General features: G+C 33.8%; 2 protein-coding genes across 8 annotated transcripts in view; both read right to left on the reverse strand.

The window, feature by feature from the left end:
* LOC114332415 (uncharacterized) overlaps nucleotides 1–12507 on the reverse strand; it is a 434915-nt gene that overhangs the window by 154940 nt on the left and 267468 nt on the right. The window lies entirely within an intron of this gene.
* Nucleotides 6806–7655, reverse strand: LOC126886389 (uncharacterized). The gene is made up of 2 exons (XM_050653314.1): nucleotides 7530–7655; nucleotides 6806–7331 (listed from the first exon to the last, which is right to left on the reverse strand). The coding sequence occupies exons 1-2, from the start codon at nucleotides 7555–7557 to the stop codon at nucleotides 7018–7020; spliced, it is 342 nt and encodes a 113-aa protein (XP_050509271.1). The 5' UTR covers nucleotides 7558–7655; the 3' UTR covers nucleotides 6806–7017.

Raw genomic sequence — 12507 nt, forward strand, 5'->3', positions numbered from 1 at the left:
GTCCCTTGAAAATACCGTAGTCATTGTCAGGCCACATGCACCAACTCAGTTGGTCCACAAATCCCAAAATCCAATATTGAACAAGTGGACAAAAGGATTCTGGATTACGGAAGAGCTAAATCCGAAATCAGAAATTCGATCAAGAATAGGGAAATCAAGAGCAGCCTTTTTGAAGATGAGGAAATTTCTAAGTAACCAAAGACTCAATCTGCAAATCCGATATCCCATCGTAAAATGTTATATCCACTCTATTCTTTTTTATGGTGCCGAAGCAGGGACTGTTAATGTTGACTTAATAAGAAAGCTGAAAGCTCTTAAATTGACGTTTTTTAGGAGAATTTTAAAAATACCGTGGACCGATCATATTGCGAACGAAATAATGTTGCATAGCATGGGAAGAGATAGAGAACTTTTGACCACCATCAAAAGGAGAAAGGTATCATATTTGGGGCACAGAAATGATAAGTACGAGTTGTTACTGCTGATTATGAAGTGTAAAATCAAAGGAAACAGGGCACCTGGTAGACGACAAATATGCTGGCTGAAACCAACACATCACTGCCTCGAAGAGTGAGAAAAGTGTATGTTCAATAAATTATAAATATGTAGTATAGTAGGGATATGGTTACAGCTGTTCAGAATTATAATACTCTCCATTATTTATATATTTCAATATTTATATGAACACTAAGCACACCAATACTGTTGATTTCAACCAAATCGCATAAAAGTGTTAAAAAAATCGCTTGCGGGATTTTTCAACGGGCCGGATAAAGTAAGCGAAAGGGCCGGATGCGGCCCGCGGGCCGGCTTTTGCCCACCCCTGATGTACAGTATGCATAATTGCTCCTAGAATTTTGTAATCACGTGATCGGTGAAATACAAGCCCTATACATTGCATTCCGTCTGGTTGGTGGTACCAGCCTACGATTACTCGGGCAGTAGGAAAAAATTTGTTTAAAGGTGGTTCCACCGTGGAGCCACTAGGCCACAAAGGGTTAAAAGCATTAGCCCGAAATTTTGCGCCTACGCTCTTAAGGATTTGTGTCGTTTTGATAAATTTTCAAAAATGTTCATCTAAAAAAAATCGACGTACTTCTTTACAAAGGATTGTTTGTTTTTACTTATCTGTATCAGAACTCAGTCTCAGCGTCTAGTAAATAGACCAATAATAGTCAACGCAAATATTTAATGCACAGCGAAATTTTCGCTTGTCGTTAAAGTTGAAACGCTAAAAATACCTTTTGTATTTAATTGCTGCTACTACACATCATAGGCCTGGATCCCGCGTACCAAAAAAAGGTTGATTAATAGCAAGCTGAAAATTTTTTAATAGTTTAACGGTGTCTAGTCGGACGAACTTTGATGTATGGGAACACTGGAACAGGGGAAGTTTTAATTGTAGAACGTGTCATCCCGACAAGTATATGATTGTGAAAACTGGCAGGTTGTTTTTAAGTTCATACAATAGCAAACTTTATATCGCCGGTCCAGAATAAGAATGACGTAACTGCAAATTTTGTCAATTCTCGTTTATTGCGTAATTAACTTCTAAAATACTGTGTACAGATGATACAAAAGCGACAGAACTGTAACTATGTGCTGAGCCACCACAGGGTAGTTGCGTCGTTATTGAAATACGCACCATTTTAGACCTTGTTTCAGATGAATAATGACGCAACTGTAAATAGGGTTGAAAATGGGGAGACGAAATTACGATAATGAAATTTGGACCAATAGGGATTAAAATAAAACCCATCGCTGTAAGAATAAAAATTGTCATAATAAATATTTAAAAATAGTTTTTTGTACAGCAAAATTTTAAAATCAAGAATGACGTAACTGTAGATAGGGCTTAAAATAGGGGAATTAAATTAAGATAATGAAATTCGAACCAATACGGATGAAACTAAAAGCCATCATTATAAGGCCTATTTCATACTTTACGACTTTGCTCATCGGACTTTCACACTTTACGACAGTACTCATCTTATTGCCGTAGAAAGCCCAGGGCGTAGAATGAATCGGGCAAAAATGTTGGCTTTATGGTTAATTTATCGCCGTAACAAAAATAAAACAGAGACGTAATCGCCTACATTGGGTGCATCCAATCAATGGAAGAAGAGAAGAAGTAGGTTTATGTCATACACTTTTTGGAGATTTAAGAAATGACCAAAATAAATTTTTTAATTATTACCGCATGTCAATGACATAGAGTTTCCTCGCCCTTTTCGCGCGAGTTTCGGATCTTTTGGGATCATTTTCTCCTTCCATGAATCTTTGCATATTGTCCACAGCCAGTCTTTCCCTTTCTCTCCTAAAGATTTGATCATTTCTGGAAGAATTTCATCCTCCCCTGGAGCCTGGAGCTGTACCTATCTTTAATTTTCGTTTCACTTCTACCAGTTCTTCTCTTGAAATCTCTCTTAATTGTTCCCCCATGTGATTTGTTTCTCTCAGCCTTTCTTGCGGTGTAGTTCCAAATTTTTCTTCATACAAGTTATCAAAATACAAAACATTAAATTACATAAATGTTGTTTTTGTTCGCCCTGATCATTTTTGGTAATCTTAACTTATTAAATTAAGTGCTTGCTGTAAGGATTGTTGTACCATTTTTGTTGTCCCAGTCCAGTAGCAATATATGTTGTATAAAAGATATAGAGTCCTTTTCATAGGCATTTTTCAGTGGGTCACAAATGATAGAAAAAAAGGTAAGTCAATTGTGTTTATTGCATTTATAAAATGGTATTTTCTTTGATTTGTATAGTCTTATAAATTGTACAGATTATATTCGTAGATATATTATATAATTCATAAATAATTTTTTTTTTTCGATTATAGCGCCATCTCAGCCGAAGAGCAACGGCACGACAGTTAGTCGTGGCCGTCCTGTGTGAAAGGCTCCGTATATTGCTGTATTGGACTAATGGAATGTACGACAAACTGTCGTTACGACCGTTTGTCGTGACGACTGAAGTCGTAAAGAATGAAATAGGCCTAAGAATAAACGCCATACCGATGCTCCGGACGCTTACTCTTTATTAAATCACTATTTTAAATATTTAAAATTTTTAGATGAAGAATGACGCAACTGTAAAAGGGTTGAAAATGGGGGGAATAAATTAAGATAATGAAATTCGAACAAATAGGGATAAAACTAAAAGCCATCATTGTAAGAATAAACGCTATACCGATGCTCCTGGACGATTGCTTCTCATTTAATCCCTATTTTAAATACTTTATAATCGTTTTTTGCTCTCCTGAGAAATTTGGCTTTTTGCAGTTACGTCATTTTTATTCCGGACCGGCGATATAATACATGAAAAAATGTTTGTCCGACAAATATGTTGGGCATTTTAATAAGTTCGACACGTAGATATGGTGGTTCCTGTTTACCTGAACCATCTCAGATGGTTGAGGGGTGGTTACCCCCTACCATAAGGGTTGATGAAGTAACACTACTCACTGTAAATTCATTTATTTGTACGTTGAAGTAACTACGGTAAAGAGCTGGTGGTATAATATTTATCCGCTGTGATGTTTACCCGTTGGGATCTCAAATACCACTGACTAATCTTTACGCAATGAAATTAGAACTAAGAATGTGTATTCCTCTGTTTAATGTTTTTGTATATATAAAAGTGAGAGTGTTTGTATTAAAAATGCTGTGTCGACTTGATTATAAATAAAGGATAATATTTGCTATTGCAAGCTGACCTTGTATCGAAAACTGATACACTGATGTGGTAATATGGGTCAATCATGTTTATTATAAACAAACGTATTTGTTTTAAAATTGACATTTAAATATTAAAAGAATTTGTCTTGTACTTAATAAGATGATTACTAAGAGATGCAGTGTATCCCAATACATAGAACATGTCAAATGACAGGAATTATATTGGTGGTAAATAGCAGTCTGATTTTTGCATGAGAGTTTAATGAAAGGGTAACAAATAAATTGGTTCTGTCCGACAAAATACATGGGACATTTTCGTAGTGTGACGTTCCAAACCTGTAACCTCAAACCATCAAAGTTTGTCTGACTAGACACCGTTAAGCTATTAACAAATTTTCAGCTTGCTATTAATCAACTTTTTTTTGGTACGCGAGATCCAGGCCTATCAGATCTAACCGTTGCTACCGTTTCGTGATGACCTTGGAGTATATAAAACAATTATTATTTTCAATCCCATGATACGATGATACTCTATCACTTTATTATCATCTATTAGAGAACACATACTACGATAACTGATAATGTATTACAACAACAGCATAATTTTGCTATTTTATAGAACTTTGTCTATTATTGGGAGTACTGACACAAGAAAAACCGAGATATAAAGAAAAAACGCTGGACGGAAGGGCCGCCCGGGAACTTTATCGTACCGATATATTATCGTTATGGTACTAGATACTGGCATTCTATAAAAATAACAAAGTTACTCGTTATTTTGATATTTTAGAAACACCTTGTGTACTTGAAAGTATTTTATGGTTCTACGCATCATTAATTCCTGCAGTTGAGAAAATGTTCGATGCCATATTTCGGGGACACACTATAGATGTATAGATTATAGCATAAATCAATAGAATATTATAGTCATACTTTCATTTCAAATTAGTTCATTTTTCTGAGAAATTAATAGTTTACAATATTTACATTTCATTCTATTTCGATTACGCCAGTCAATGAGCGAGATTAAGAACAAGATATTACCTCCGAATTCCATCCTACTGCATGGTTAATCAAATTTTGGGAGTAGCCCAATCTCCTAATTCAAAGTCTATCCTATATACTATGGCGCTTTTATCATGGGGGAGGTTCCCACCACTTCTCAGAGGTGAAATCTTTTTATTTTCGAATTACATGGAGAAAAAGGAAGATTTTTAAGAAAATTTAAAAATGCATTCTATAATTTGATCACATTTTTTAGAAAAACCATTCATTTTAAACCCGTTCAACTTTTTGAAAGTAGAATAACACTATATTAAAAGGTATTGCAAAAGAAAAACAATGCATTTGAATTATGGTGGATGGAGAGTTGAATGTATATACTTCTCATTTTTCCTTAAAGTACATTAGTCATATATTTTTTTGCACCATATCTCGCTTAGTTTGTAAGTAACCGACATTTAACGGTGCTCGTTTTAAAGGCCTTTTCAAACATTACAAAAGGTGTTGGTAGCATTATACACCTTAAACCTACCGTTCTTCTGTTATTTCAAGTTGAATACATCAATTTGTGCATGCACCAAAAAACAAACTATTTTCACCTACCACATCTCTTTTTATATTATAAATAGAACATTTACGAAAGAACGAATCTCTTTATTATTTATAATCTAAAAAATGTTTTATATAGTGTTTTTAGTTCGATGCATAGTTTTTAAGGATTCACAAAAAATCCGTCCGAAAAGGTGTCATTTTTCAATGAAAATGGCCAGTTTTAACTACGCAAAACTCAAAAAGTATTGAGTTCTCAAAAAAAGTATAGACCAGTTTTTGCTTAGAAATAGGTTCTTTAGCCACTTCCGTGCTTATTTTGACCAATAAATTTTCCCCCCCTTGAAGAAGTGGGAACCGCCCCAAGATAAAAAGCGCCATAGTATATAGGGTAGATTTTGTTTCTTAGGCTATTCCCTACTTACTGTGAAAATATCAAGTTACATCAATGTAGTAGGATGAAATTCGGAGCCAAATACCCTCATTGACTGCCCTACAATAATGCTCTGCTATGATCACGTGAGAGAGGACACACATAAGATTATAGCAAAATTTCTATTTACCGTAACTTTTCGAGTTTTTGAGCTACAGAAACGAATTGTATGTCATTGGAAAGGTAATTTTGCATTCTTTCAAAATATGTAAAAATATACAGAGCGTATCTAAAAAATAAGATTTTTTCTTCATTTCCGGTGATAGATAATAAAGTACCATATATGTCTGCAAAATTTCAAATTTTAGCTTCTATTAAGAAGGAAGTTACGGGCACTCGAATATTTTTTTATAAAAAATTTATAACTCCCCTCCTATGGGGAGTTAAGAAATCTGACTATTGTCATTCAATTTACCGATAGGATATCAAAAATATATCAAAAAATAAAAAAAATCCTTGGAGCCATTTTTGAGAAAATCTAGTTCAAATTTATGTCAAATTTTGACCCCTTAAATATAGGCAACCCGTAACTTTTTCTGAAAAACGATAATATTCTTCTTATAGCCCCATCTTTAGGCTACATAACGACTTTTTCAAATTAAACTTATCTTAAACAAGTTTTTAGATAGGTAGGGAAATGTGTCGGGTGGGCGGTCGGCCATGTTGGCCGCCATTTTGAATTTGGAAATGTCAAATTCGGTATTTTTACTTACCTATCGATGGGCTAACTTTGAGTTGAATTTCATTCATTTCGGTCAAAATTTGCAAAAATGGGCCCTAAATAACCCCCCTCTGAGAGGTTTTTTTAAAAGCTTAGTTTCTCGACAAAATTCTCTTAAACTTACTCATACCGAATTTCATCGAAATCGGTCCAGTAGTTTTTGCTGGGCGGTGGCGACATACGTACGTACGTACATACTTCCGACATGTTTTTTTTATTTGCTTTTTAGACTCAGGGGGACTCAGAACGTCGAAAAAAAGTGAAAACTGAAAAATTTTTTTTGCACGATCCTATAACTTTATTATACCCTTTCAGCACGGCAACAAAAAATGTTCAACAAATATTTCGAAACTTTGTACTCTACGTTCTTATGTGTAAAGTAATACAGGAAAAATAATAAAATAATTCTTTATACAGGGTGTCTAGAAATAACATACCCACACAAATGTGTAGGCTGGGTTTTATTTTAAGCAAATGGTATAAAAATTTAATACATTACAACACATTATTATTTTGTATGGAATTTCAAAAAACAGTTCTGGTCTTTGGTGAGACATAGATAAACATTGCACTTAAGACATCGAACACGGGTTCTGCTTTTACAACCCGATCTTCTGCAAAATCTGGCTGTGGTTAAGGCTGACTAAGGTCTTCAATAGTTTGTGGTTGATCTAATACGGGAGCTGCACTTATACCGGAAGGACTAGGAACCTCAGTGTCATTTTGAAAAGGCAGGTTTTTGTTTTGAATTAGGGAATTCTCACGAGTATCTTCTTCTTGGTCAGAATCCGAGGAATCACTGTCTCCGAGGCTTTTGGGAAGGCTATTTAGCTCCTTACACCACGTCAGATCAGAATCTGAGTCATCACTAAAGCCTTCTAGTTCTGAATCATCATTTATAATGTTCATTAACGCCTCGACATCTTCTGGTTTGTTAAAGTCAAAATCTGCAAAAAAAGAGAAATTCAATAACGATCACCCAACCCACACAATCGTGTTAGTAGTAATGTAACTGGATATTCTAAGGTTATTAATATTCTTTTTTAAAATATGTATGGATAGGTGTTTTCTACAGACATGTGTTAGTAGTCTACATGCATTTACATTTTATTATTGACATTTTTTAATAACAAAAACTTACTTACATTTCTTACGGAAATGACGACCCGCCATTTTTGCAAGACAAGCTGTGACTGTCGAAACAAAATAAACTTAACAATCGCGTCGGGTAGCGCAAAGCAAAGCACAATACTGAACCTACACGACCATCGTCGTTCGTAATGAACGCTACATTTTACGATTAAGCAGTTTTATATCGTTTCAAAACAAACCCACACAATCGTGTGGCTACGTGCTGAAAGGGATACTATACTACGTATATGGTACGATAAAGTAAAATAGAGAATATTCTAATCCAGCGGTGCTCAAAGGGTCGATCGCGATCGACCGGTCGATCGCCAAAGTTTTTGAAGTCGATCGCGATTCGTGAAAAAAATAAAAATGGAAAAGGTATTATGGCTGCTACCAAAGAAGTCCGGTTGTAACGTCCAATGGTTACTAGACGTATCGAAGTCATGGGCAAAGATTTGGAAAGCAAAGTTAACCGTGATATCATGAAGTGTATATTACTTTTATTTGCAATTTGCAACCGATATGCCAATACCGCCGATTTGTGTATTTTCATTCGGATGGTATTTTCTGATATGTTGGCTAAAGAAGAATCATTGTTAATTAACAATGCTGTCTCTGAAAGAAAAAACTCGCGGAGAAGATAACAACGTTTTTTTAAATTTTGTAAAACAATACGAGCTGCCGATTTACAAGCTAGTGTGTATTACAACATATGGTGCACCATCCATGACTGGCGTTAACAATGGATTTCTTGCATTATGTCGAGTTAACGATGACTTTCCATCGTTTTTTTTTCATTTCATTGCAGCATTCACCACAATGTTTTGTGTTCCAAAATTTTAAATATGAACGACGTCATGAAGATCACAAAAACAATTGTGAATTCAATCAGAGCGTGAAGCTTGGAACGACGTCTTTTTAAAGGGCAATTGGAAGCTGGCGACTCTGCGGAACACATCGATTTACTTCTGCATACAGATGTGAGGTGGTTGAGCCGTGGAAAATTTTAAGATAGCTTCCAGGAGTTACTTACGGAAATAATTTCTTTTCTAGAAGAACGAGGGGACGATGCTAATTTACTTCAAAACGAAAAATGACTCAGTGATCTGGCTTTCGTATCAGATTTAGCAAATCATTTGGACCTCCTTAATTTGGAACTACAGGATACGAATAAAACATTTATCGATATGATGAGCGCAGTACATTCTTTTGTCAACAAGAAAATTGAAAATATTATAGTAATAATTGATAAGTATTATAGTCTTATGTTTTGTGAACATTTTGCTTTTTGAATGTTCCTGATATCTTTAGAAACAAAAAAAAATAGACGGTTTTGTAATTTAACATGTGTTTTAACCGAAACAAAAGTTTGAGACACCTTGTAGGAAGAAAAAGGCACAAAGGTGAGTATACCTCGATATTATGGTGTAGTCTCATATTTTATTTTTTTAATTTCTCTAATATCTTTAATAACAAAGAAACTAGACGGTATTACTCTTTAAGCCAAGCCGCACACCAAAGAAACATGAAACGAAAAACATGAAACATGAAGCGAAAAACATGTTTCATGAAAAGAAAACACTGCTAAAAAAATCTCAAAGTCCGCCTACTAATGAAACGAGTGTGATTCATGCTCATGACACATTTTTATTTTCGGAGATTCTCATAAATGGCCGGATATATATTTGTTTAGCAGTGGTTTATTTCCATGAAACGTAATTTACGTTTCATGTTTCTTTGATGTGCGGCCGGGCTAACGGTTTAACTTTAGACGGTTTCACACATGTGAAACATAGAAACACATATTAAAGAGTAATACCGTCTAGTTTCTTTGTTATTAAAGATATCAGAGAAATTAAAAAAATAAAATATTCACAAAATACGGGACTACAATATAATATCGAGGTATACTCACATTTGTGTCTTTTTCTCCCTACAAGGTATCTCAAACTTTTGTTTCGGTTAAAACACATGTCATGTTAAATTACAAAACCGTCTATTTTTTTTGTTTCTAAAGATATCAGGGACATTCAAACAACAGCATGTTTACAAAACATAAGACTACAATACGATTCTGATGTATACTCACATTTGTACCTCGTTCTCCCTACAGGGTGTCTGAAACTTAACATAAGAAAAACATTTCTTTTCTTCCACCCGGTATAAGTACAAAAAATAAGTTTGAGTAAACCTTTTCTCAATTGTGTAAATACTAAAGGAAAATCTAAAAAAAATAGCGGAATCCGTCTGTTCTCGAAAAAATCAACTATGAAAATCAGCATAATTTTCTATACCCTAACTTTTGACGAGCAGTTTATTTCGATTAGATTTTTTTGCACAAACTTACTCAAAAAGAGGTCCTTATAACACATCCACAAGGTGTCGGGCGGTACCGTGGTCGAAAAATTGATTAAACAATTTTTTTTAAACAAATTCACAAAAATAATTTTTTCATTGCGGACGATTTTTTTTTAGATAATTTGGGTTATTCTGAGCAAAAAAGGTCTCTTGTGATTTTTCTCTAAAATTGATTGTTGTCGAGTTATATGGCCATTTTCGCATTTTTCAAATGTTATATCGCGTATAACTCGACAACAATCAATTTTAGAGAAAAATCACAAAGGACCTTTTTTGCTCAGAATGACCCAAATTATCTAAAAAAAATTGTTCGCAGTGAAAAAATTATTTTTGTGAATTTAAAAAAAAAATTGTTTAAACAATGTTTTGACCACGGCACCGCCCGGCACCCCGTGGATATGTTATAAGGTAAGGGCCGGTATTTCCAACCTCACTTAAGCCAAAGCTTACTTTAAGCCTAAGCTTAAGCCTAGATGCCTGTATTTTCACTTCAATTTGAGGCTTAAGCATAGGCTTAAACCAAATAATTTTAAGCTCGCGCGGGAGTTGGTTTAAGCCTTTGCTTAAAATTTGTTTTCTATTTTTTGAGGTTATTTCTATAGATTAATAATTCTATAGTTATTTTGAAAATCAACTTTTGCGTAATAACGTTATTAGTGGATTATTATTAACGATTATTAAAATAAAATTCTTACTCCATTTGGAAGGTGTAGGTACATGAAAATTATTTATTTCTACAATGCTTGGTATATTTATTTTACAAAAGTAAACATACATTTCAATTTGACATTTTAAGGAATATAATTCCAATAAAAAAATTACATAGACGGATCTATTGCTTATGCAGAATACTAATAAAAAATATAACCAGAGAAAATATATGTACACAATATACTAACAACACATTTACCATGTACACAAAATTAAGTGAAGTAAAAATAAGACTGACACAGATGACAAGACAAAATTAAATGTCAAGAGTTAATAGTAGTGGTTTTTACCTCAGAACAATTAGATCTCGCATTTTGACGTATTCCGAGGTACCAAACCAATTAACTTGACAGTTGAGGACGAGTTTAGTTAAGGAAATGATGGAAATACGGTACCCAGCTTAAGCTTCTCCTTAACTTTTGACAGAGGCTTAGCTAAGCAAAAGCTTAAGTAGCTGTTGAAATACCGGCCCTAAGTCTGTAAGTCTTTGAGTAAGTCTGTGCAAAAAAATCGACTCAGAATAATTTCACTAACGGGGGCGACGATACATCCTGGACTATAGCGCTAATTGTTAATAATTCAAAATAGCAGCTTTGTAATAAAATAATGACAAAAATTTCTTCAGAACCTTGAAGAAGGGGTTTGAAACTTGATTTGGTCGCTTTTTGAATTTCATAATAATCATTTTTAATCGAGTTATTAAGCCTTGAAAATGGACATTTTCGCATTTTCAAATTTTAAATCGCGTATAACTAGACAACAATCAATTTTAGAAAAAAATGACAGGAAACCTTTTTTGCTCAGAATGACCCAAATTATCTAAAAAAAAATAGTTTGAAATAAAAAAATTATTTTTGTGAATTTGTTTAAACAATTTTTCGACCACGGCACCGCCCGGCACCCTGTGGATATGTTATAAGAACCTCTTTTTGAGTAAGTTTGTGCAAAAAAATCGAATCGGAATAATTGAATCGTTTATTTCAGAAAGGGGTCAAGTCACAAAAACCTGCTTTTGAGAAAAACAAAAAAAAAACGTGTTTACATTCAACAAAAATTTTATTTATATAAAATAAAAATTCTCACTAATAACTTGTATTGTTTGTCAAAAATTATTGTATTTTTCAAAAATTTATCTTGTTAATTTGTTTAAGAAAAAAATAACTAATTTTTTGCACTTGGCCCCTTTCTGAAATAAAGTTGGTGTTTACATTCAAAAAAATTTTATTTATATAAAATAAAAATTCTCACCAATAACCTGTAGTGTTTGTCAAAAAGTATTGTATTTTTCAAGAATTTTTCTTGTTAATTTGTTTAAGAAACAAATAAATAATTTTTTGCACTTGGCCCCTTTCTGAAATAAAGTTGGTGGTTACACAATTTTTAAGCAAGGAGTCATGCGTTGTTGCATGGCCCCTTTCTGCCCTATGGCAGCAATTGATTCCTTTCTGCAACAAAAGCTGTATTTACGTTTAAATTAAAAAATTCCACCAAAAACTCATTTTGTCAAAATTAGTCACTTGACCCCTTTCTGAAATAAACGATTCAATTTCGGTAGCGGGGGCGACGATACAGCACGGTCTAAAGCAAGAATCATATTTTATCATGCAGGCACTGTTCCGGCACGTAACGTAGTCTCCGAAAAACCTGATTTTACAATGAGTTGTCTGATACTATACGCTCCGGACAGTATGAATTGTTCATATTTAAAACTAATAAAATCAATATTTTTCGGAAACTAAACGCTACGTGCTGGAACGGATAATATGATTCTTGCTTTAGTAGGATCTACCGAAAAGTACATATTTACTTTTTACAAAATAATATATGCTTCTGAAATCACTTGTCACGCTAATATTCAAACTGTTTTTCATCCTTCGACAAGCTAAAAACTGGTACAATCAAATCTCAAGGATACTTGAAGAA

Source organism: Diabrotica virgifera, chromosome 6 (assembly GCF_917563875.1).
Source record: "Diabrotica virgifera virgifera chromosome 6, PGI_DIABVI_V3a".
Lineage (NCBI taxonomy): Eukaryota > Metazoa > Arthropoda > Insecta > Coleoptera > Chrysomelidae > Diabrotica > Diabrotica virgifera.

Bases quoted from the DNA above. Each gene is read 5' to 3' on its own strand.
- LOC126886389 (XM_050653314.1), bottom strand. From the start codon at position 7,557: ATGGCGGGTCGTCATTTCCGTAAGAAAT. The intron at 7,332-7,529 runs GTAAGTAAGTTT...CTTTTTTTGCAG, and splicing joins TCGTCATTTCCGTAAGAAAT to ATTTTGACTTTAACAAACCA.